The sequence below is a fragment of the Rana temporaria genome, chromosome 5 (assembly GCF_905171775.1).
Source record: "Rana temporaria chromosome 5, aRanTem1.1, whole genome shotgun sequence".
Classification (NCBI taxonomy): domain Eukaryota; kingdom Metazoa; phylum Chordata; class Amphibia; order Anura; family Ranidae; genus Rana; species Rana temporaria.
In genome coordinates, this window is record NC_053493.1 from 291,267,576 (window position 1) to 291,291,681 (window position 24,106).

General features: G+C 40.2%; 1 protein-coding gene across 6 annotated transcripts in view; it reads right to left on the reverse strand.

The window, feature by feature from the left end:
• Positions 1 to 317: 317 nt before the first annotated feature.
• The window catches only part of MTCL1 (microtubule crosslinking factor 1), a 248,137-nt gene continuing 224,348 nt past the window's right edge, over positions 318 to 24,106 (reverse strand). For 4 of the 6 annotated variants that reach the window (XM_040353976.1, XM_040353972.1, XM_040353973.1 and 1 more), the window contains one exon: positions 318 to 1,411. In XM_040353976.1, coding sequence (XP_040209910.1) covers positions 1,223 to 1,411 — 189 coding nt within the window. In that variant the 3' untranslated portion in view covers positions 318 to 1,222. The other 2 variants (XM_040353975.1, XM_040353974.1) reach the window with 2 other exon arrangements.

Here is a 24,106-nt window from a genome sequence, read left to right on the forward strand (position 1 = left end):
AGCAGGATACTCACAATGCTATCGAAATGCATGTTTCATCCATGATCTTGTAAGTGTTTTTACCCATTTTATAAATAAATACTATTGAATACTACACTTAGAAGCACCTTCTGTCTCTCTTTATTTTTTTCATGACGGGGCTTTGCTGAAGTTTTCACTAAAAGTACAGTTGTAATTAATAATAGGTACGCTTTAACAGGTATAAGTACACATAAAATCTATTACCAGTACCTTTGTGGTTACATACAGAGCAGGACACATTTTTTTTTACAAAGGAGAAATAGTTGTAGAAAAAAACCAAAAAAAAAAAACAAGAATAATAATGTTAAATATTTTATTCTCATATCAGTACAGCCTGGTACATACCTCTGAACAATATCCATTACATATCATTATGCCTTGGCTTTTCAATGGAACTTCACAGATATTCGTACATACACAGCTGGTGGACAGTAATTTAAAAATTCATTTCTTGTGTCATCAGTGCAAGAAAATAACTAACAATAAAATTACAGTACATTCACAACAATATTACAGTAAAATTCTGATTCATTCTTATGAAGGGTAGTTGCTTACAGTACAGGAGTAATGTACATGCACTAAAGTGCCTGTATTATCTATCATGTGATACGTGTTTATTTGCATACAGTCATCTTGATAAGACATTTTTTGCCATCATTTAAAAAAAAAACATTTCTGATTCAGCAAACTGAATGGCTTTGCATCTTTCTATATAGCTTCAGATAACGTGAAGCACTTTCATTATCCTATGCATCCTATGCATATTCTAACACTGTAAAAATAATACCAAAAGACTGAAGAGACTGAAACAACATACAAGTAATAAAAAAATAAAAAAAATAAGATCAAAAGCTAAAACAAAACAAAACAGAAAAAAAAACAGTGCAAAGAAATGAAAAAGGCAGTCAGCACTGAGTGAATAGTTCTTTTTGTACTTTGCAGTTTTATTGTTGCATGTATTTTTTCTTTTTCTAGAGAACGTAAGAAAGATGGAAAGAGATATGATCGTCTTGCACACATACATTAGATGTTTCATTTCAGAAACAACACAAGCAATGTAACAGACTGAATGTTCAGCAATTGCACATATCATTCCTTAGGTGGTAAAAATAATCCCGATGTCTACTGGCAAAGACTGGACTGTGTGAAAATGGAACTACACAGACTGGATTATATGACTGGTAAGTCATGCAAGGTGGCATCAGACATCCATCCTTTCTGCTTGTGTTTCCTTGTTTCCCTGTTCCTCGTGTAGATTACCACTAGAAGAAGCCCGAGAGGCAGTTGGGGAATGTGAGGCCCATCTGGAAGGCAGGCGTCGGTTCGCTGGTCTCTCTGGTCTGGAGAAACTGGATTCTAAGGACGGAGCTAACGCAGAACAAGGCAGTTCCTTCACAACAGAAGAGAGGAAACATTGATTTAATCCAGCCTAATAAAGCAGAATATATTTTAGGTATATCGTTTCCACATAACCTTTATGCAAGAAAGCCAGCTAATAAAATTCCCAATGGATAATTGCATATTCAGCAATCAGATACATATTACTATTAATGTTAACCTGTAACAGACACATGTTGGCTGCTGTTGGTGACCTACTTCCACAAAATGATAGTCACCAATTATCATGCCAACCCTCTGTCTGTAGTACTTTCTTGGTTACTGTTGCAGACCTGGTCTGCAAATCAGGAGTTCTGACTTCACAGGCTGGACATTTGTTCCCGGTCATTGATTTAAAGCAGCAACTAAGCCAGACACAGCAATAACTAGCATTTTCAGGAGGAAGTCATTAGTAATAGTCCACATATTTCAGCATGGGTTTGTGTTCCTATACAAGTCTATGGGTAGGGAAATCCTGTGTGAAGCAGATCAAATGCAGGTCAAACGCACCAGTCAATATATTCTGAATGACCTCAGAAGCATCTCAAACTAGAGGCCAAACTGACGGCATCATCATAATACCTTGAAGTGAATCTGTACTTCGCCTATGTGGGTCAAAGACAAACACTCATTCTAATGCACCCCTCCAATGCATTACATACTCTACATCCTTTAGTGTTCCCATGATGACCTAGAGTGGGAGCACCCACCATGTGTAAGCTACAAGTTACTCAAGCCTACGTGGTGTATGGCCCCTCCTTATTTGACAGTGCTCCCCTCCTCGATTAACAGTATGCCTTCCATCCAGGGAAAATACCTGGAGTTATGTAAATAGAAGAGAGGAGTAGAAGAAGGGGAGGGTGGTTGGCACAATCTTTCACTGCTGCAGCCACTGCTCTTACCCTCTGCAGCAATGGAAGGTTACCCAAAAAGGTGGACACTGCTCTAGGTTGGCCTGATGTATGATCTCTCCCATGCTATCCTCAGTCCATCGGGTGCAATGCCCAGCTTGTCAGATGAAGCCCAAGATACATGAACAAACTTCGGACGTCTGCACTCTGCAAGAGTACTACTTTATTGCTATCCATTTAAAAACACATACTGTATACAGAACAAAGAAGAGCACAGGGGGTGCATAGAATAGTCTATGTGTTTCAGGCTAGTTTAACGCTGACTCATGACTAAGTGCTAAACTAGCGCAAAGAGTGTCAAACCTTCTATGCAACTCTTGTGCTCTTCTTTACTTGTATATGTGCTTTTATATGGATATCAGTAAAGTGGTACTCTTGAGAATTGCAGCCGTCCAAAGTTTCTTCATGTATCCAATGGAAGATCACCACTGTAAACAGGATCTGGCTTCAATGAAGGTAGGATTTTAAACATGAACAACAGCCAGCAGTATACAGTTTTAATAGAGGTAAAATATGGGAGTGGTGCTGTACTCCCATAAAATGTTGTACCAGACTTCAGTTTCAGGTTGCTTTAATTCTGACTTGACAAAGGCCATGTGGTAACATATACCAGCACATTGCGCTAATAAATCCAAAAGGAATTTCAAAGTAAATTCTGAAGAAGACACAGATCACAAAACAGTTAGTAATATATAATTAAGACTCACAATGACAATTATATATCAAGCTAGAGTTATGTCATCTTAAAATTGACCTGAACTAAAAAAGTGATGATTTACTATGGTATAGGGAACATGTAAACATGATAACTGCGCCTAAGCAGGACCTGCTTTTTTCTGAAATTCCGCTGCAAAAATAACAATGCACTTCCTGTATGTGAGGGTGTCTAGGTACTTGTGTAACTACAGCCTCAGAGCCTACAAAGCTACAAAGCCCCGTCAAGGCACCCCGGTATTTTCTGTAGTCCTAACTAATTAAATTCTGAGAGCCTCCATAGTGGAAGCACATGCATTATAACGCATAGGCAGAGGACAGGTGTTGGGGGAACGCACTGGACACCCTTTCTGCCATTGTGACATATGCTGAGTGCCCTCCTGTGTCTTTAATGAGGGGTGGGCTACCTCCAGGCTCATCTGCCCTCTGCCTATCCATTATAATGCATATGCTTCCACTGTAAAAACTCTACAGAAAATACCAGTGGTGCCTTGACAGGGCTCTGCAGCTTACGCATGCATTTGCATATGTGGGCAAACTAAACCCCTGTTTTTAGAGCAGACAGAATAATTTGGTTGGTTGCAGACTGGTGGGTAAGTTGAGCTGGGAATTTCTTTGGTTTTGTTTTGCATGCGTTGCCTTTCCATGTGCTCCTTCCTGCAAAGGCAAGTTGTAGGTAAGGGCAGTGGCCATTTGTTTGTATTGACTGATTACAGCTTCCAGAGTTCAGTTCCTTCTTACCATTTTCTATTAAACACAGTCAGTAGCTGCTGGAGAGTTACCCAACCCAACATATTTTAATGCCTCATGGAGAGTCCATTGGTGAGCTCTCAGACGTGAGCCATTGCAAGGATGTCCCACTCTTCCTATTGGGTTTTTAATTATTTTTATATTAAAGGAAATGCAGCAGCAGAACTGTAAACATCCCTGTTGTAGAACGATAGCAAGAGCTGTGAGGCCCCGTACACACGACAGAGTTTCTCGGCAGAATTCACAGAGAAACTCGGTCAAAACCCGGATTCTGCCGAGAAACTCTGTCGTGTGTACAGTTTTGGCTCGATGGAGCCGCCGAGGAACTCGACGAGAAAATAGAGAACATGTTCTCTATTTTCTCGTTGTTCTATGGGAGAAGGCGGCCCGCCGAGCTCCTCGGCGGCTTCATCCCAAAACTCGACGAGGAACTCAACGTGCCAAGCACGTCGAGTTCCTCTGTCGTGTGTACGGGGCCTGAGACCTTCAAATGGTGGGAATAAAGCCAGAGATCTCACCACTTAGGCAGATGAGACTACAACTGTAACTGGAATGTCACTGTTGCATGGGTTGATCCTTGAAAAACATGTGCAAAAAGACAAATTGGTCAATAAGTTTTAGCCTTTGATATAGGAAATTGTGTAGAGCTTGATATATAACTTTGGTGACAAAATACAAACACAACACAAGTGGTAACAGACATCAAGGAGATCACAATGAACACACAAAAATGTACATAAAAAAAAAAAAAGTACAGGACGAAGACAAACATTATTATGATGTTAGTTTGGAAGAATGCAAAGACAGTTAGAAGACAGAGGCCTGAAACAGCTTGAAGAGTTGATTGGCTGAAAGATGTTATTTAAAATCAGTTACTAACAATGATATGTTTAGTGATGATTAGAAACAGACACAGAGGACCAAAAGACAATGCTTAATGAAAAATAGCTGGTTTTATGGTTATCCATAGGCTAACTTCATGCTTGTCATTAGTGATCAGTATAACCTTACCACTGGGAGGAAATGTTTGCTGTGCCATTAATACAAGATGCAAGAATACAAATAATATAGAGAAGTCCCAAATCTGTCCCCTGGGAACACTAACACTGCCTGTTCTCCAATTCCCCTTAAAAATTACTGATGAAATAAAAGCAATTGTGTGTATAAATGAAAGTAAATGTTTGTTTCAACACTAGGGAAATAGCACCTTCAGCTGAACCTGTGGATATCGCCTAAATAAATGAAATTGTAAACTTACTTATTGGGGATTTAACATATAATAAAATGTTTGGCTTTAACAAAGTGCTTTCTTCTGTACATTCAGGAACATGAAAATTGCTGCAAAGATATTTTTGTTTATGTGCGCCAAGAAATGCATTATAAAATGCATTGCTTATATACCAGTACTAGGAATTGAAAATCTTAAAGGGGTTGTAAAGGTTAATTTTTTATTTTCTAAAAAGGTTCCTTTAAGCTAGTGCATTGTTGGTTCATTTACCTTTTCCTCCGATTTCCCTTCTAAATGTTTTTTTTCTTTGTCTGAATTTCTCACTTCCTGTTTCTCCTCAGTAAACTTGCCCCCAACATCCGAGCTGTTGTGGCTGGGGGTTAGTTAGCCAGAACAGCTCACTGAGGAGGAACAGGAAGTGAGAAATTCAGACAAAGAAAACAAAGAAAAAAACATTAAGAGTCGGTTCACACTGGGGCGGCACGACTTCGGGGGCGACTCGGCAAGGCGTCCTGAAGACGACTTCAGAGGCGACTTGCAAAATGACTTCTGTATAGAAGTCAATGCAAGTCGCCCCGAGTCGCCCCCGAAGTCGTACAAGAACCTTTTTCTAAGTCGGAGCGACTTGCGTCGCTCCTATTAGAGCGGTTCTATTAAATAGAATGGGACGCGACTTGGCAGGTGGCTGAGTCGCCTGACGAGTCGCCCCAGTATGAACCGGCTCTTATAAGGTAAATCGAAGGAAAAGGTAAGTGAACCAACAATGCACTAGCTTAAAGGAACCTATTCAGAAAATAAAAACAAACCTTTACAACCCCTTTAATGAAAATAATTAGCCATATAGAAATATGAGAGCTGTCACTCACTAATTAGTGAGTAATCAACCTGTAACAAGCATGTGCATATGAGATGTCCCAACACCTGATATACACACACACTTGGATAATATGTATATAAATGATCTTGCGCTAAAGAAAATTACAAACAATGTGCAAACCGCAATATAAGTAAGGTGCAAAAGAAATACTTCCTTCAAAAGACTCAATAAAGTGCAATAATTATATATGAAAAGCCTGACACATCCATATACGTGCCAAAAACCAGCAAAAAATCGAAACAGTAAAAAGAGGTCAATCTTGTTCAAAAAGTGCAATAAGTTCAATAATGTGCAAATAGTTCAATATTGCAATCAATGTTGATGGGTGAATATAAAGTCCTAGGAAGTCCCATACAGATATCTCAAGTTCTAATGCTTCAGATATCTTTATAGCAATGTTATTCCGATCCGTGATTTATTTTCAGTTGAAGTATTGAACCATAGTGGAGATCCTACACCTGTCTCCCAGAACCCTCACCTATGAGATATTAAATCTTGAGTATAAGCTTTCCCATCTCTCCTTGAGCCCTGGTTCACACTGGGCTACGGGAGTGAAGCCGTGCAAGTTCAGCTGAACTCGCACGGCTTCACTCCCGCTGGCAGTCCCGATTTCGGCCGCGATTTAAGAGACATCTGTGCAGGTTTCTGCAAAGATGTCTATGTAAATCGCGGCCCGAAATCGCAAAAAGTAGTACAGGAACTACTTTTTGAAATCGGTGCAGCGCCGCAGATGCGGCGTCGCACCGATTAGGACAGTGTCATTGCCGACAATTGCCGGCAAATGCCGCCGATTTGAGATGCGATTTCACATGTGTGAAAATCGTACCCAGTGTGAACCTGGGCTTAATGTTTCATCACTGATGTTACTGCTTAATAGCGTCCTCCACCACTCACACCGATCCCCTAGATAGCAGCTATGCACACAGCGGCGATCAGTCCGTCATTGCTCTGCCCGGCTACTCTCTGACTCCATGCGTGCACTCCAGAGTCAGAGAGTAGCCGGGGCAGAGCAATGACGGACTGATCGCAGCTGTGTGGATAGCTGCCATCTAGGGATTGGTGTGAGTGGTGGAGGATGCTAGTAAGCGCAGTAAAATCAGTGATGAAACATTAAAGGAGAGATGGGAAAGCTTATAAGCCAAATTTAATATCTCAGAGGTGAGAGTTCTGGGAGACAGGTGTAGGATCTCCACTATGGTTCAATACTTCAATTGAAAATAAATCACGGATGGGAATAACATTGCTATAAAGATATCTGAAGCATTAGAGGACTGGACTCCCACTTGAGATATCTGTATGGGACTTCCTAGGACTTTATATTCACCCATCAACATTGATTGCAATATTGAACTATTTGCACACTATTGAACTTATTGCACCTTTTGCACAAAAAAATTTGCACTTTATTGAGTCTTTTGAAGGAAGTATTTCTTTTGTACCTTACTTATATTGCGGTTTGCACATTGTTTGTATTTTTCTTTAGCGCAAGATCATTTATATACATATTATCCACGTGTAAGGTGAACACTAAAGCCCTGTACACACGATCGGTTTGTCTGATGAAAACGGACCAATGGACCGTTTTCATCGGACAAACCGATCATGTGTGGGCCCCATCCGTTTGTTTTCCATCGGTGAAAAAAAATAGAACATGTTTTAAAATTTTCCTATGGATAAAAAACTGATAGAAAAAAAAACGATCATCTGTGTGGAACTCCATCGGAAAAAAATCCACGCATGCTCAGAATCAAGTCAACGCATGCTCGGAAGCATTGAACTTCATTTTTCTCAGCACGTCGTAGTGTTTTACGTCACCGCGTTGGACACGGTCGGATTTTTGACTGATGGTGTGTAGGCAAGACTGAAATTCTGCTTCATCGGATATCCGACGAAAAAATCCATCAGATTAGATTCCATCAGATATCCGATCGTGTGCACAAGGCATAACAGTTTTTGCAGCCATTGAACACTTTGCCTTCAGTTACATTCACATTTTACTCTTGAGTAGCGCGAAAGACACTATCTCATTCTACACACACACATACTTGTTTCAGATCAGTAATAACGAAGACAGCCCTGCATCATGCATTTTTAAAAACAGGCCAGTAATGGAAACTTTTGTATTTTTTACCCCAAATTTTTTTTAAACATAAGGGCACTTTTAGCGGACAGAGTGCACAGACGCAACATTTTTCAGGTCCTGATATGCGTCCTAGTTGCTTTCCTAGTAGCAGGTAAAATTGTCTGTAAGGCCTCGTACACACGACCGAGGAACTCGTCGTAAATGAAACATCGTTTTCCTAGACGAGTTCCTTGTTAGGTTTATTGATGGATTCTGTCTCGGAAAATGGTCGTGTGTACGAGGCCTTACTGTACATTTAGTTATGCAAACAGCTCCTTGTCTTAGACAATATTCTGCTTACTATTAAACCAGAAGTCACTTTTAAGTGAGTACACCCCTCACATTTTTGTAAATGTTTTATTATATCTTTTCATGTGACAACACTGAAGAAATGACACTTTGCTACAATGTATAACAGTGTAAATTTGCTGTCCCCTCAAAATAACTCAACATACAGCCATTAATGTCTAAACCGCTGGCAACAAAAGTGAGTACACCCCTAAGTGAAAATTTCCAAATTGGGCCCAAAGTGTCACTATTATGTGTGGCCACCATTATTTTCCAGCACTGCCTTAACCCTCTTGGGCATGAAGTTCACCAGAGTTTCACAGGTTGCCACTGAAGTCCTCTTCCACTTCTCTATGACAACATCACAGAGCTGGTGGGTGTTAAAGACCTTGCGCTCCTCCTCCTTGAGGAGGCCCCACAAAAGCTCAATAGGGTTTAGATCTGGAGACATGCTTTGCCAGTCCATTCACCTTTACCCTCGGCTTTAGCAAGGCAGTGGTCGTCTTGGAGGTGTGTTTAGGGTCGTTATCATGTTGGAATACTGCCCTGCGGCCCAGTCTCCGAGGGGAGGGGATCATGCTCTGCTTCAGTATGTCACAGTACATATTGGCATTCGTGGTTCCCTCAATGAACTGTAGCTCCCCAGTGTCAGCAGCACTCATACAGCCCCAGACCATGACACTCCCACCATTATGCTTAACAGTAGTCAAGACACACTTGTCTTAGTACTCCTCAACTGGTTGCCGGTACTGGGGAGCTACAGTTCATTATGGAACAATGAATGCCAATGGGTACTGTGGCATTTTTATACAGAGCATGATCCCCTCCCTTCGGAGACTTGGTTGCAGGGCAGTATTCCAACATGATAACGACTCCAAACACACCTCCAAGATGACTACTGCCTTGCTAAAGGCATCCTCAAACGGAGGGTGAAGGAATGTAAGGGCTCTAACATCCACCAGCTCCGTGATGTCATTATGGAGGAGTGGAAGAGGACTCCAGCGGCAACCTGTGAAGCTCTGGTGAACTCCATACCCAAAGAGGGTTAAGGCAGTGCTGGAAAATAATGGTGGCCACAGAAAATATTGACAATTTGGACCCAATTTGGACATTTTCACTTAGGGGTGTACTCACTTTTGTTGCCAGCGGTTTAGACATTAATGGCGGTGTGTTGATTTTCAGGGGACAGCAAATTTACACTGTTATACAAGCTGTATACTCACTACTTTGTAGCAAAGTGTAATTTCTTCAGTTTTGTCACATAAAAAGATATAATAAAATATTTATTTTATTTTTATATATATATAAAACAAAAAAGTTCACACTGTCCCCACATCGGACTCACAGCAGGGGTCTGGTGCGTGCTGGTTCACCGGGTTCAGGTCCGATTTTAGCCTGAATTTTTGGCTGAAATAGAACCTGAATTGGACCAAAAAAGGCACACGTTTTTCCGGCACTTCAGACCGGACCTGCTGCGGAGATATGTGAACCGGCTCTATAGAGAGCCAGTCCCATTCTCCTGCTATGCGAATTGAATGCAGGGAAAGGTGCATTCAATTCGCATAGGTGTGAACCCGGCCTAAAAATTTGTATACAGCAAACGCACTAGAAGTCCAGGTTTGGTTAGTGCACATATAGTAAATTCACCTGCCTAAAAGGATCAAGCATTCTTGCATCATTGCTGTGCATTGGAAACTTTTTGGATTTCAAGAACCCTGTGCAGTGCATTTAAATGACAGCGATTCTCCTACTATTTTGTAATTTTGGGAAATCAGCATGTTTGCAGTTGAATTCATCTTGTGACATGGGTAAAACGAACAAAAAGGATAACAAAAAAGGACAGGTACTACAGCTTAGAGAAAAACAGTGATACTGTGCACACAAAGAGAACAGATTTATGTTGTACTATTTATTTTAGAACAAACTCCTGCTCTTCATTCCTTCCTCACACTTTGCATAATCAAATGTCCCCCTTCATATTTCTAAATCTTGGCCGCGCTCTTAGTTGTCCTCTTGAGTAGTCCTTTAAAGTGGCCATGCATCATTTATTGTACATCCTGAGCCATTTGTTTGGCTTTCTACTCAGCTGTCCCCTTCATATTGGAAGAGCAGGACTGAGAAGATGGGATGGTAGGGTTTGAAGGCAAGGGTTGGTGAGAATGAAGGGAAAAGGGGAATGGCAGCCTCCAGCCCCCCTTTTCCTCATGGAAAATGGCGGGAGAACGGTTTTAGAAGGTTCCCTTTGGAACCTGTCGCTCTCAGGGAAGTTTTGGGCGGGCTCCCAGGTCTGAGGGGAAAAAGGTATAGTGACCTCTCTGTGACCTGTGTAAGCCCGCTCAAAATACAGGTCAAATTCAGGTCATCTCTCTGGCCCAGGGAAAAGCCTGTGCACAGTAGGTTCAAACTAACTAGAACTGGCAGAAATTAGGGCTATATAAAGTGGGTTCCGTAGGAGAGAGCTCAGTCGCTTCAGAGGACAGAAGAACTGTGGTGTTCTCACCCACCCCCCCCCCTGTTTTATTATGTCGCGGCTGTTGTTATGTGGTTGGGTCACCTTTGCGTCTTGCAAAGGGGAACAAGCTTTAATATAAGATTATATTTTATAATAAATAAAGTTTGATAAAAAAAAAAAAAAAAAGAGAAATTATGCTTATGCTGTTTTGATGAGTGCATTGTTTAAAGTTGGTTTGGGTAATTTTTTGCAGCCTGAGCCGTAGTGGCTAGGCTTGCTAAAGTTAGGCTGGGTTCACACTACGGTTTTCCCGTCCGTCAGCCGCATACGATTTCAGTATTGAAAACGTACGGGCCCGGACGGGAAAACGTAGAGATAGACAATGCATTGCAAATCGTATGCACTCGGATGCATCCGGGTGCGTACGATTTGCTGCCAAAACGTTTTTTAAACGTACGCAAAACCGTGTTCAACCACGGTTTTGCGGTCGTTTTTAAAACAGTATGGCAACCGCATACGTTTTCCTTTAACATTAATGTTAATGGAAAACGCACATATGTGCGGTGCCATACGTTCCCGTCCGTTTCAGCCGCATACGTTTTTTCATATAAATCGTATGCGGCTGACGGACGGGAAAACCGTAGTGTGAACCCAGCCTTATATATATTTATTACTATCTTAATTTATTGTTTACCCAATAGTTATTTATTTATTTATTTATTAAAACCAATAATAAACATCCACAGCCTTTAATATCCAATGAGTTGTCTGCTGTCAATTTCTTTCTATTCTAAGGTTTTTTAAGTGAATTTTATTTATTTACTGTCTGCTTTCCCATGGGTAGGACAACGGAGTAGCAAGGACAACTAAGGAGAGTACCCAAGGAATGCAAATGTTTGGAGAACATAAAAGAATAATGTGTGACAAATTTTTGGAAAACTACTGGAAGAACACAGCAAACAAACAATAGTTTTATTGATGTAAGATGACAAGGAAATGTGAAGCGGACATATGAAACTGAAGTAGGATTGAGGAGTAAGACATCTGGAGGACGGTTGAAGGAGTTTCAAGGTAAAGGTAGTGAGGTTTGGAGAAGAATGAGATGCATGTTAAGGTATGTCCTAAAACAGACACCATAAATACACATATCTTAGATCTCAGAATATTATATCTCTGTATACCATAATTGGCTTCAGATATGACACAGCCATGAATTATTGATTCCCTTTTCCCATACTAGTTCTGTTTTCCTGGAATCTGTGGATCCTATTTCATTTTTTCACTCACAGCCCTATGCAGATAAGAATTAATAGTCTAGTATAATCATTCAGACATAATGACGCTCTGAAGGTCTGAATGTCCAGACTTTGGGGTTGTTTTACTAAAGGCAGATAGACTGTGCAATTTGCAATGTGCACTTGCCCTCTGCAAGTGCCGTTGCTCCAGAGTTAGTAAATGAGGTAAAGCTTCACTTTGCAAAGAGTGCCGAAACACGTGCAAAGAAAAACCCCCCCAAAAAAACAGCATTTTTATTTGCACTTAACCCCCCTGGCGGTATTCCCGAGTCTGCCTCGGGGTTACATTTCTGTGCTGCGATCGGTAACCCTGAGTCAAACTCAGGCTCGCCTCGCTGAATCCACAGGCAGTGTTTACTTACCTTGTCCCTGGATCCAGCGATGCCACTGCGCTGTGTGAGCGAGCGGGTGCTCGCTCGATTCACACAGTGCCTATGTGTGCCGCCGATCTCCGTTCCCTGTGACGTTATGACGCACGGGGGCGGAGAACGGCGCCAAATTCAAAAAGGTAAACAAACACCTTACATACAGTATACTGTAATCTTATAGATTACAGTAGTATATGTAAAAAATACACCCCCCCCCTTGTCCCTAGTGGTCTGCCCAGTGCACTACATGTACTTTTATATAATAAAAACTGTTCTTTCTCCCTGCAAACTGTAGATTGTCCATAGCAACCAAAAGTGTCCCTTTATGTCAAAAATGGTTTTAGAGCAGCTAGAAAACAGCGATAATAAGTTATAATCACTTGCAGAATTGTGCGATAGCGATTTGTGGGGAAATTCGTCATAAAAAATAAAAGTAATGACAGCGACAATTCTGCAACTGAGCAAATTTCAGTGATTTTGAGTTGAATACATTATTGAATAATTTTTATTATAATTATATTATTATTTGTTATAATTATTTATAATTATTTATTATATTATAATTTATAATTTTGTTTTTAAAAAAATTTCATACCCGGGATGTCTACTAGACTCTTGTTTGGTCAGATTTAAGTGATTTATTCCTAAAAATCACAGGCCTACAGTATAAAACGACAAATTTCCTTGCAAATAATGGTACCGCTTTCAGCACCTAAAATCTGAAATAATCATACCGCCAGGGAGGTTAATTGGATGATGAACGTCAACAGAGCTTCTGCTCATTTACTAAGCTCTGGAGCAACTGCCCTTGCAGAGTGCACAGTCTATTTGCCTTTAGTAAATCAACCCCTTTTATTCAGTGAAAGGTGAACACGGTTCCCACTGTTTCTTAGGAGGGAGCTATTGTAGGGAGTTACCCAATCATATTATTACGTGATCATAGCAGAACCAACTGAATTCAATTGTATTTAGGATTATAAACCCTTTCTGAAATATATTTTGAATGGATGGTAGACACTTTAGTCTTGCATAATAAAAAAAGTTATTAGTTAATATTCAATGTAAAAACCTTTTAATTCAATGCGTATAACTTTGCCGACTAGCAGACACAATGCTATAATAACCATGCAGGCTAGTATTTAACTTAAACGTTCTCCCTTGTACGCTATGCCTAAAATAAGAGCTAGTCAGTTTGGATCTATATTTAAAGTACTGACTTATAAAGTAATGGCTGTGTGCAGCACGGAAGCCAAACTGAGACAGGGATCATTTTTGTTAGATAGTTGTATATCTACGTCCACATCCATTTATGCTTGGCTATGCTTCAAAACACTATTTAAAAGTTCCCCAACAAGATAAAAAAATGGAAACAAGTCATAAAACGAAAACTTACAGCTGTGTAGCAGGCATAGTTAGAGTCCCCAGGGGGCAGTTAGTAAGACAGTTTGGTTCTAGACAGAACAGACAGAAAGAAAGCAAATAGATTGAAAAAGAAAGTAAAGAAAATAGTCAATCGTTGTTTGCAGAAGATGAATATTTCCAAGCTTCTGGAATGTCTGTCTGCAACAGATAATGTAAAAGAAGTACTGGTTAAAATGTTAATACATAGCATGAAAAGGTAAAAGAGACGAGCAGCATACAGGAAGCAAGAAATGAGATCTACTGACATGTTGACCATTGATTTTCTGTTCACAGCTTGTACTTCATACCAGGACCTGCTACTGACTCGGTACACACTAGTGGAGTGTTGACTTTTAAGGACTGGGCAAATATTTAAATCAATTCTATTAATATAAGGAGCAATGTGAAAAGCAGAGTAACCCACAATAACCATTATCATTAGCATGATTCAGTAAACCAAAAAGCTGAAGGAATATAAAAAGGTTGCTATGGTTACTGCACATCGCAATTCCTGATCAGCATGTAAATGAATATTAGTACCTCTTACTAATTTATATGCATCGGTAACCCCTTATGGATGTAGAAGGTTTTCGAGAACTTGTACACAGTGCAAGCAAATATTTAGAAGCCTGTGCAAAACACTAAGTCAGCAACCTATATTTCTTATTTATCAATCATCACCTAATGCCTATTTATATTTTTGTGGTACATCAGTGCACGTGTTAGTGTGTGTCGCATTAAGGCAACCCACTGAATTAATGGGCTGCCAATGCACCCAAAAATGGGTTACAAATCGGACGTGACTTATTTTTTTAACACAACTACCGTAAATTGTGGCGTGCTGCAAAGCAGGTGCATTGCCATCGTGCATTGGATTGGAATTCAAAATGAATGGCGCAGCAACACATGTTGTTAACATGTGCATTACTGCAAAGCAATACTTTTAGTTTTCTGGCAATACAAACCATAAGGAAGCATAAGTATTAAAGGTTGTTATCAATTACTAAATATATAAAAGCGAAAAAGCTGTGCCAATAAATTAAAAAGTCACATCAGTCCCTAGGATGACATTAAATGTTGGTACATAACAGTCTTTGTATGACATAAAAATGTGATGTATATCATACACCAGTAAAAATCAATGTGTCAAAACGACCATGGGTTCCACAGTAGTCCATATGTCTTGTATAGTGACACCACAGTGCTTGATACAGAAGGAGTGCCCACCACTGTAGAACAAATAGCTGCTTACCAGAAGCAAGCAAAGACACACATTTTGCTATAGGCCAGCCGCGGCCTTTAACTTGCGTGCAGTATAGCGATAACAGGACACTGACCAGACCCCCAGGACACTTCTCCAGCGTATCATAAACTCCTTAGCTGCAGCACAAGCTCCGTAATGCGAGCCATGCAGTGACGCCACCACGCCGCTCTAAGAGGAAGGGCTTCTGTACTTGCCGGCCGGCTAATTTATATCTTTTTAAAACTTTGTGTTATTGTAAGTACAATGCTTTTACTTCTATTAAACTAGTCTTGATGTTATTACCTTATAGTCCCTCTCCTTCCTTTTACATTGGTCTAAATGCATTACGGAGCTTGTGCTGCAGCTAAAAAGTTTATGATACGCTGGAGAAGTGTCCTGGGGGTCTGGTCAGTGTCCTGTTATCGCTATCCTGCGCGCAAGTTAAAGGCCGCAGTTGGGTTATAGCCAAATGCGTGTCTTTGCTTGCTTCTGGTAAGCAGCCATTTGTTCTACGGTGGTGGGCACTCCTTCTGTATCAAGCACCGTGGTGTCACTATACAAGGTATATGGACTACTGTGGAACCCATGGTCATTTTGACGCATTGATTTTTCCTGGTGTATGATACACATCAAATTTTTATGTCATACAAAGACTGTTATGTACCAACATTTGATGTCATCCTAAGGACTGATGTGACTTTTTAATTTATTGGCATAGCTTTTTCGCTTTTATCTGTTCTAATTGTGTGTATCCCACTAGTGCTGCTGCCTTTGTTTTTTATTTAATTTCTTTTTGTCTAAGCGCAGTTTTTTTTCTGTTTACAATTACTAAATATGACTTCTCTTTGCCAGTTAAAGCGTTTGTTAACCCCAAAAAATAAATAAAGATCCTGTTCCATTAAAGCATTTTATACAGCACAGTGCTTGTGCTGTGTCATTTAGCCCCTTGTAACATCTGCTCAACCTAGCTGATCCTGCCTGTCTATACCTTCCCCTCTGTGCGTTGACTCCGAAATATCAGGGCTGCTGAGCCCTGACACCGTCATTCGCAGCCTGCTATTTGTCTCCTCTGTGCTCTCTCCCTCTCCCCTCTCTGCCTGTAGCTTGTGACAGTGCCTGCCCCCTCAACTCCTGCTACTAAAATAACTTTCACATCTTCATACCATCCCCTCTGTGTTCTAATCCTGTGTGCTCCTGTGTGAGTGATTTATAAAACAAAAGTCTGCTATACTTCATTTCACAGCTCTTCTCAGCGTTCACATGATCAGCTGGCTCTCTCTCTCCTCCTCCTCTCCTGAGTGATGTCAGCGAAGGAATCCCGCCTCGTCCACTGCATCTATCAGACAGGGAGAGAAGAAAGCCAGCCGATCATGGGATCACTGAGAAGAGCTCTGAAATGAGGAATAGCAGTTTTTTTTTTATAAATCACTCACACAGGGGCACACAGGATTAGAACACAGAGGGGATGGTATGAAGATGTGAAAGTGGCTTAACAACCACTTTAACCACCTCAGTTCCAGAAGGTTTTATCCCCTTCATGACCAGGGCATTTTTTGCTATTCAGCACTGCGCTCCTATAACTGGCAATTGTGTCGTCAAGCAACACTGTACCAAAATGAAATTTATATAATTTTTTTTTCACACAAACAGAGCTTTCTTTTGGTGGTATTTCATCACCACAGAGTTTTTTATTTTCTGCCATATAAACAAACAAATGCAGAAAATGAAAAAAATATATATTTTCTAAGTTCTGTTATAAAACAAATCCAATAAAATCAACATTTTTCATACATTTTGGCCAAAATGTTTTCTGCTATATGTCTGTAGTAAAAAAATTCCAATAAGTGTATATTATTTGGTTTGTTTGAAAGGTATAGCGTCTACAAACTGTGGTATAAACAGTATGAAGATTGATCAATCCTGATGTACTGATGGTCTATCTAATTTATTGGGGCCCTTAAAAATATTTTTTTTTACTGTCACTAGTGCATCATAATATGACTGGTTTGGAGCTTTGGAGGATGATAACAGCATTTCACACATTTGACTATATGGGTGATTAGTACATAACAAAAATATATATATATATCTATATCTACCGGCATATAAGACCACCCCCTAATATGCTGCTAAAACTGTGGTTTTGTGGTCTACTCACCGCATTAGACGACCCCCTTTTGTGGAAGTAATGGGTTTTAATTAAATGAAGAAGCCGCAGCCTGCCGGGTGGTTTGTACGGCTGTATGTAGTTTGTATATGCGCCGCTCAGCCAATCCCGATGCACTGTGTTGATGACAGAGCATACTAAGCCTGCTCGGATTGGATAACAACCTCTGCCAATCCGAGCAGGCTACATAATGTAGCCTGCTCGGATTGGCAGAGGTTATTACTCCAATCCGAGCAGGCTTAGCATGCTCTGTCATCAACAGAGTGCATCAGGATTGGCTAAGCGGCGCATATACAGAATACATGCAGCCGTACAGAGCATCCGGCAGCTGATATCGATCGAGCAGCTGCTATACCCGGCGTATAAGACGACCCCCGGATTTTGGCTGTGTAATTCTGGTGTAAAAGGTTGTCTTATACGCCGGAAAATACGGTATATATCTATAGATATATATACAGTACAGACCAAAAGTTTGGACACACCTTCTCATTCAAAGAGTTTTTTTTATTTTCATGACTATGAAAATTGTAGATTCACACTGAAGGCATCAAAACTATGAATTAACACATGTGGAATTATACATAACAAAAAAGTGTGAAACAACTGAAAATATATTTCGATATTGAGGTTCTTCAAAGTAGCCACCTTTTGCAGCAGACACATCTCTAGAACTGTTAAGAGGAGACTGTGTGAATCAGGCCTTCATGGTAGAATATCTGCTAGGAAACCACTGCTAAAGAAAGGCAACAAGCAGAAGAGACTTGTTTGGGCTAAAGAACACAAGGAATGGACATTAGACCAGTGGAAATCTGTGCTTTGGCCTGATGAGTCCAAACTTGAGATCTTTGGGCCAGATTCACAGAACAGATACGACGGCGTATCTCCTGATACACCGTTGTATCTCTTGTTCTATCTATGCGGCTGATTCATAGAATCATTTCCGCATAGATAGCCCTAAGATCCGACAGGTGCAATTGACTTACACCGTCGGATCTTAGGATGCAGTACCTCGGCCGCCGCTGGGTGGAGTTCGCGTCGTATATGCAAATTAGCAGTTACGGCGATCCACAAAGGTTTTTCCCGTCGTTACGTCGGCGCAAGTCTTAGTTTCCCGTCGCAAAGTTAGGGCTGCTATTAACATGGTGTGAAATTACTCCACCATGTTAAAGTATGCCCGTCGTTCCCGCGTCGCTTTTGAATTTTTTTTTTCCAGCGAAAGTACGTTACGCACATCGCGATTCACAAACACGTTGCGCCGCCGTAATTTTGCGCAAAGCACGCCGGGAAAATTGCGAACGGAGCATGCGCAGTATGTCCGGCGCGGGAGCACGCCTAATTTAAATGGTACTCGCCCCATTTGAATTGGGCGGGCTTGCGCCGGACGTGTTTACGATACACCGCCGCAAGTTTCCAGGTAAGTGCTTTGTGGATCGGGCACTAACACTGAAAACTTGTGGCGGTGTAACGTAAACGGGTTACGTTACACGGCCACAATTCTATGTGAATCTGGCCCCGTGTCTTTGTGCGACGCAGAAAAGGTGAACGGATGGACTCTACATGCCTGGTTCCCACCGTGAAGCATGGAGGAGGAGGTGTGATGGTGTGGGGGTGCTTTGCTGGTGACACTGTTGGGGATTTATTCAAAATTGAAGGCATACTGAACCAGCATGGCTACCACAGCATCTTGCAGCGGCATGCTATTCCATCCGGTTTGCTTTTAGTTGGACCATCATTTATTTTTCAACAGGACAATGACCCCAAACACACCTCCAGGCTGTGTAAGGGCTATTTGACCAAGAAGGAGAGTGATGGGGTGCTGCGCCAGGTGACTACCTCTTGAAGCTCATCAAGAGAATGCCAAGAGTGTGCCAAGCAGTAATCAAAGCAAAAGGTGGCTACTTTGAAGAACCTAGAATATGAAATATATTTTCAGTTGTTTCACACTTTTTTGTTATGTATAATTCCACATGTGTTAATTCATAGTTTTGATGCCTTCAGGGTGAATCTACAATTTTCATAGTCATGAAAATAAAGAAAACTCTTTGAATGAGAAGGTGTGTCCAAACTTTTGGTCTGTACTCTCTATATATTTTAAACATAGAATAATTATTTATCCATTCTTCTGTTTATGACATCCATGGTGGATATACCACCCATATATGTTATACTTACAAGTTAATGCAAAATGTTGCATGATATATTATTAATGTCTAATTTTTTTTACTTTTTTAACATTTAATTAATTTTAACTCTTTTTTTTTACTACTTGAGGGGGTGATCAGGGATTTTCTACTGATCTACTGATTAATGTATGGTCAGCTTTGAGCTGCCCATAGGTGATCAAAATTCAGCTTGTTCATCAGGGACTGGCTAAACTTGGATTGATCTTTGGGACTGTTAGAAAGTTAGATTGATTCCAAAGAGAAAACTTTTGTCGATCAGCAGCTTGCATCCAGGTGGCTGCAGCTGCTGATCAGTGTATTCTAACAGTGAAGGAGTCCTGTGAGAATACAACAGCACAGAGAGGAGCATTCTTCCATCCACCTTGCATGTATGCCTGCTAGCTGATTGAACAAAAATTTACCGTCTATGGCCAGCCTTAGTATGCGAAGCAACTGTTAGTTCAGAATTCAGATAGTAAGTGGAATGGCATTGGTTGTTTTATAGCTGAACATTTTTTTTCTTTAATACCCAGTATAGTTGAATTTAGACTGTAATGCCGCATACACACGGTTGGAATTTCCGACAACAAATGTTCGATGTGAGCTTGTTGTCGGAAAATCCGACCGTGTGTATGCTCCATCGGACATTTGCTGTCGGAATTTCTGACAACAAAATGTTTGAGAGCTGGTTCTCAAATTTTCAGACAGCGAAAGTTCTTGTCGAAAATTCCGACGCACAAAAATCCAACGCATGCTCGGAATCATTGAACTTTATTTTTCTCGGCTCGTAATACTGTTGTACGTGACCACGTTATTGGCGACAAGTTTGAGCCAATATTCTGTCGGAAAAAAATCCACGGTTTTGTTGTCCGAATGTCCGATCGTGTGTATGCGGCATAAGAGAGGCCATCAAGAGGAGCCACTAAGGCTGTATTGCAATACACAAGTGTGGACAGTGCACATGCTAAAAGGACAAGAGGGTAGAAAGTGCAGAGAAATTACATGATCAGTATGATGCTGCTTCTTCACTGACCAATCACCATGCTCGAGGTGTGTTTTTGATTTTTCTGCTGCTGCTGTAGGTTGAAGATAGCAGGGTGTTTGGACCCACAACACAGAATTACACATTTTGTGGTAGGCTTAACATTTCCTATACAGGAATTAAACATATTTAGGTGCTTGGCTAGAGTTTAGCTTACATAATTAAGCCTGCCTATGAATCTATGATACTAGATCAGTTTTTTTTTCCACTACTACCAGGCGGCAGCTGTGCCCATGATCACGTATATATACAGTGCTGTGAAAAAGTATTTACCCCCTTCCTGATTTTCTCATACTTAAATGATTCAGATCATCAAACATTTTTTTTTATATTATACATAGATTACTCGAGTAAATTTAAGATGCAGTTTTTTAATTATTATTTCATTTATTAAGGGAAAAAAGCTGTTTAAACCTGCCTGGCCCTATGTGAAAACGTAATTGCCTCCTCCCATGCTGAATCAAGAATGAACTGTGATTAATCAACATTTTTTGGAAAGCGGAGTTAAATTTCACTTGCCACACCCAAGCCTGATGACTGCCAGACCTGTTGAATCAAGAAATCCCATAAATAGAAGCTGTCTGACAAAGTGAAGCATGCTAACAGATTACAAAAATCCACACATCATGCCACAATCTAAAAAAATTCTGTAGGCTGGCCTACAAAAATGACTCCAAGAGCATAACAACATCAAGGAGGTCATAAAATAACCCAGAACAACATCTAAAGAACTGCAGGTCTCACTTGCCTCAGGTAAGATCAGTGTTCATGATTCAACATTAAGAAAGAGACTGGGCAAAAATGGCATCCATGGGAGAGTTCCAAGGCCAAAGCCACTGTTTACCAAAAAACATCTTGATTATCCCCAAGAATTTTAGGTAAATATTCTGTGGACTGATGAGACAAAAATTAAATTTTTTGGAAGGTGTGCGTCCCATTATATCTGGCATAAAACAAATACAGTATTTCATAACAAGAACGTCATACCAACAGTCAGAGCGTGATGGTCTGGGGCTGCATGTAACTTCAGGTCCTGGACGAGTTACCATAATTTATGAAACCATGAATTCTGAGCTCTACCAGAAAATCCTAAAGGAGAATGTCCAGCCATCAGTTTGTGACCTCAAGCTCAAGTGCACTTGGATTATGCAGCAGGACATTGATCCAAAACACCACAGCAAGTCCACCTCCAAATGGTTTAAACAAAGCAAAATGTAGGTTTTAGAGTGGCCTAGTCAAAGCCCAGACTTAAATTCAATTGAGATGCTGTATCATGACCTTACACAGGCCGTTCATGCTGGAAAACCCTCTAATGTGACTAAAGTAAAACAATTCTGCAAGAAGAGTGGGGCAAAATTGCTCCACAGCAATGTGAAAGACTCATTGCCAGTTAAACGCTTGATTGCAGTTTTGGACAGCTTTTTTGCCTTAATAAATGAAACCATCATTTAAAAACTGCATTTTGTATTTACCCTGTTATCTTTGTGTATTAATAACATGTGTTTGATGATCTGAGTCATTTAAGTGTGACAAATATGCAAAAAAATAAAATAAAATCAGAAAGGGGCAAATAGTTTTTCACAGCATTGTATACACATGATCCTGCATTTCCAGGCAGTGGGCATGAATGTGTGAATTATACACAGCGGGAGCCGATCAGTGGGTACCGTAGACTCGGACAGCGCTCTGCCTATGTAAACAAGGCAGATCGCCATTCTGACAGGAGATAAGGCATTGATCCTGTGTCTCTGCAAAGCATGGACTATGATCCATGTCTTCCCCTAGTAAAAGCACCTTCAACAACTGTAGAAAAACTGTAGTAAAACACAGGCTAGACACACGGTTAACCCTATGATCGCCTTTGATGTTAACCCTTTCCCAGCCAGTGTCATTATTACAGTGCATTGCATTAGTGTCACTGGTACTCAAAAAGTGTCAAAAGTGTCACTCAGTGTCGGAATGTCTGCCGCAATATCGCAGTCCTGATATAAGCTGCTGATTGCCTCCATTACTAGTTAAAAAAAAAAAAAAACATCCCATAGTTTGTACACGATATAACATTTGCGCAAACCAATCAATATAAGCTTATTGTTTTTTTTTACTAAAAAAATGTAGCAGAGTACATATTGGAATAAATTTATGAAGAAATTAGATTTTTTTTAAAGGATATGTTTTCTAGCAGAAAGTAGAAAATATATTTTTTCTGCCATTTTTTGTTTATCGTACAAAAAATAAAAATCGCAGAGGTGATCAAATACCATTAAAAGAAAGCTCTATAAATAAATTTTATTTGGGTACAGCGTTGCATGACCACACAATTGTCAGTTAAAAGTAACACAGTGCCGTATTGCAATAAAAGGCCTGGATATATAGATGGGGGAGGGGGGGACAAATCTTCCTTAGCTTAACACTGTTTCCTGAAAATTACAGAGAAACAAATGTTGTCTAACAAATATTTTACACCGTTTATTGATGGCGCCATTGTTTGTCTTAGCATTCATGATATTCATATTATGACATTTTCACTGAACACATTCAAATAAGCAAGCTGATTAGGAAATTCATCTTTTTCCATTTGCACAAAAGATGCTGTTTGTTTTTATAATCATTTGCAAGACTTTTAAACTGAAGAATTGCATACAATGTAAAAATGATCTTGGGGGCTAGCACTGAACAGAGACTTTAACATTCTGAGCAGAAATTAAGTCCAAGCAGAAAACGGTCCTCTATGACCTTATTTGAAAGAGATAATTACTTTGTAAGTACAGCTTGTTGCGCTGAAGAGTTGCTTCTTCATTGTGTTTAATCATTTTTTTTGTCTCGATTTTTTTTTCTGTTCTGGTCGGAGCCGCTGTACTAACCATGCAAGGTTAGTTCGGTAATCTCCCCCGCTGAGCTGTTGTGTTCTGACAGGGGGATGCCCCCACCCCCACCTACCAGAACACTCTGATCAGTGCTCCCTGCCATTGGCTGAGAGCGCTGATCTGGAGTCGGTCGGCTGATGGTTTTCCAGCATCTACGTCCGACAGAAGCCAGTCAACCAAAATTTGGTCAAAATCGTTTAATGTACTCCACTGGATTTTGTATTACAATATCAAAAGACAATGTTAATGGTTTGGGCTCAAATTTGTTTACACTCCTTACAAAGTGTATATTTGTAACCAATTTTTTTTACTATATACAACATACACACTTTGCTAATAAACAGTTGATACATGGAAAATGATTCCCAGGAAGATATGGGTTAGCTAAAGTGACAGCAGAGCAAAAAAAGCTTCCTTTTATACCCAGTTCTCTCACTGAAGCCTAGAACTGAACCGTCTCATAAGGGATGCGATATTGCTTTGACTCATCCAATTCTGTGTGTAAACTTTAACTATTGATTATTGTACAGGATTTTTCTACAGGGAGCAGGCAGAAATGGCAATGAAAACAACCCAAGGTTTCACCTTCAGGCTGAATAAAATAGTAAAATAGTACCACTTACTTTGCCATCTTTTTCTTGCCCTATGCTAACTTTTTTGCTGCCATCAATTTCCAAAATTTGCAAAATTACCCTAATTTATTCTTAATATGGTACTTTTTCTTAGTTTTAACATTTTCTATGTTTTTGTATTGTGAATACAATTTGGGTTTATGAGATTTGCAAATGATTGCATTCTGTTTTTTATGCAGATTTTACACAGCA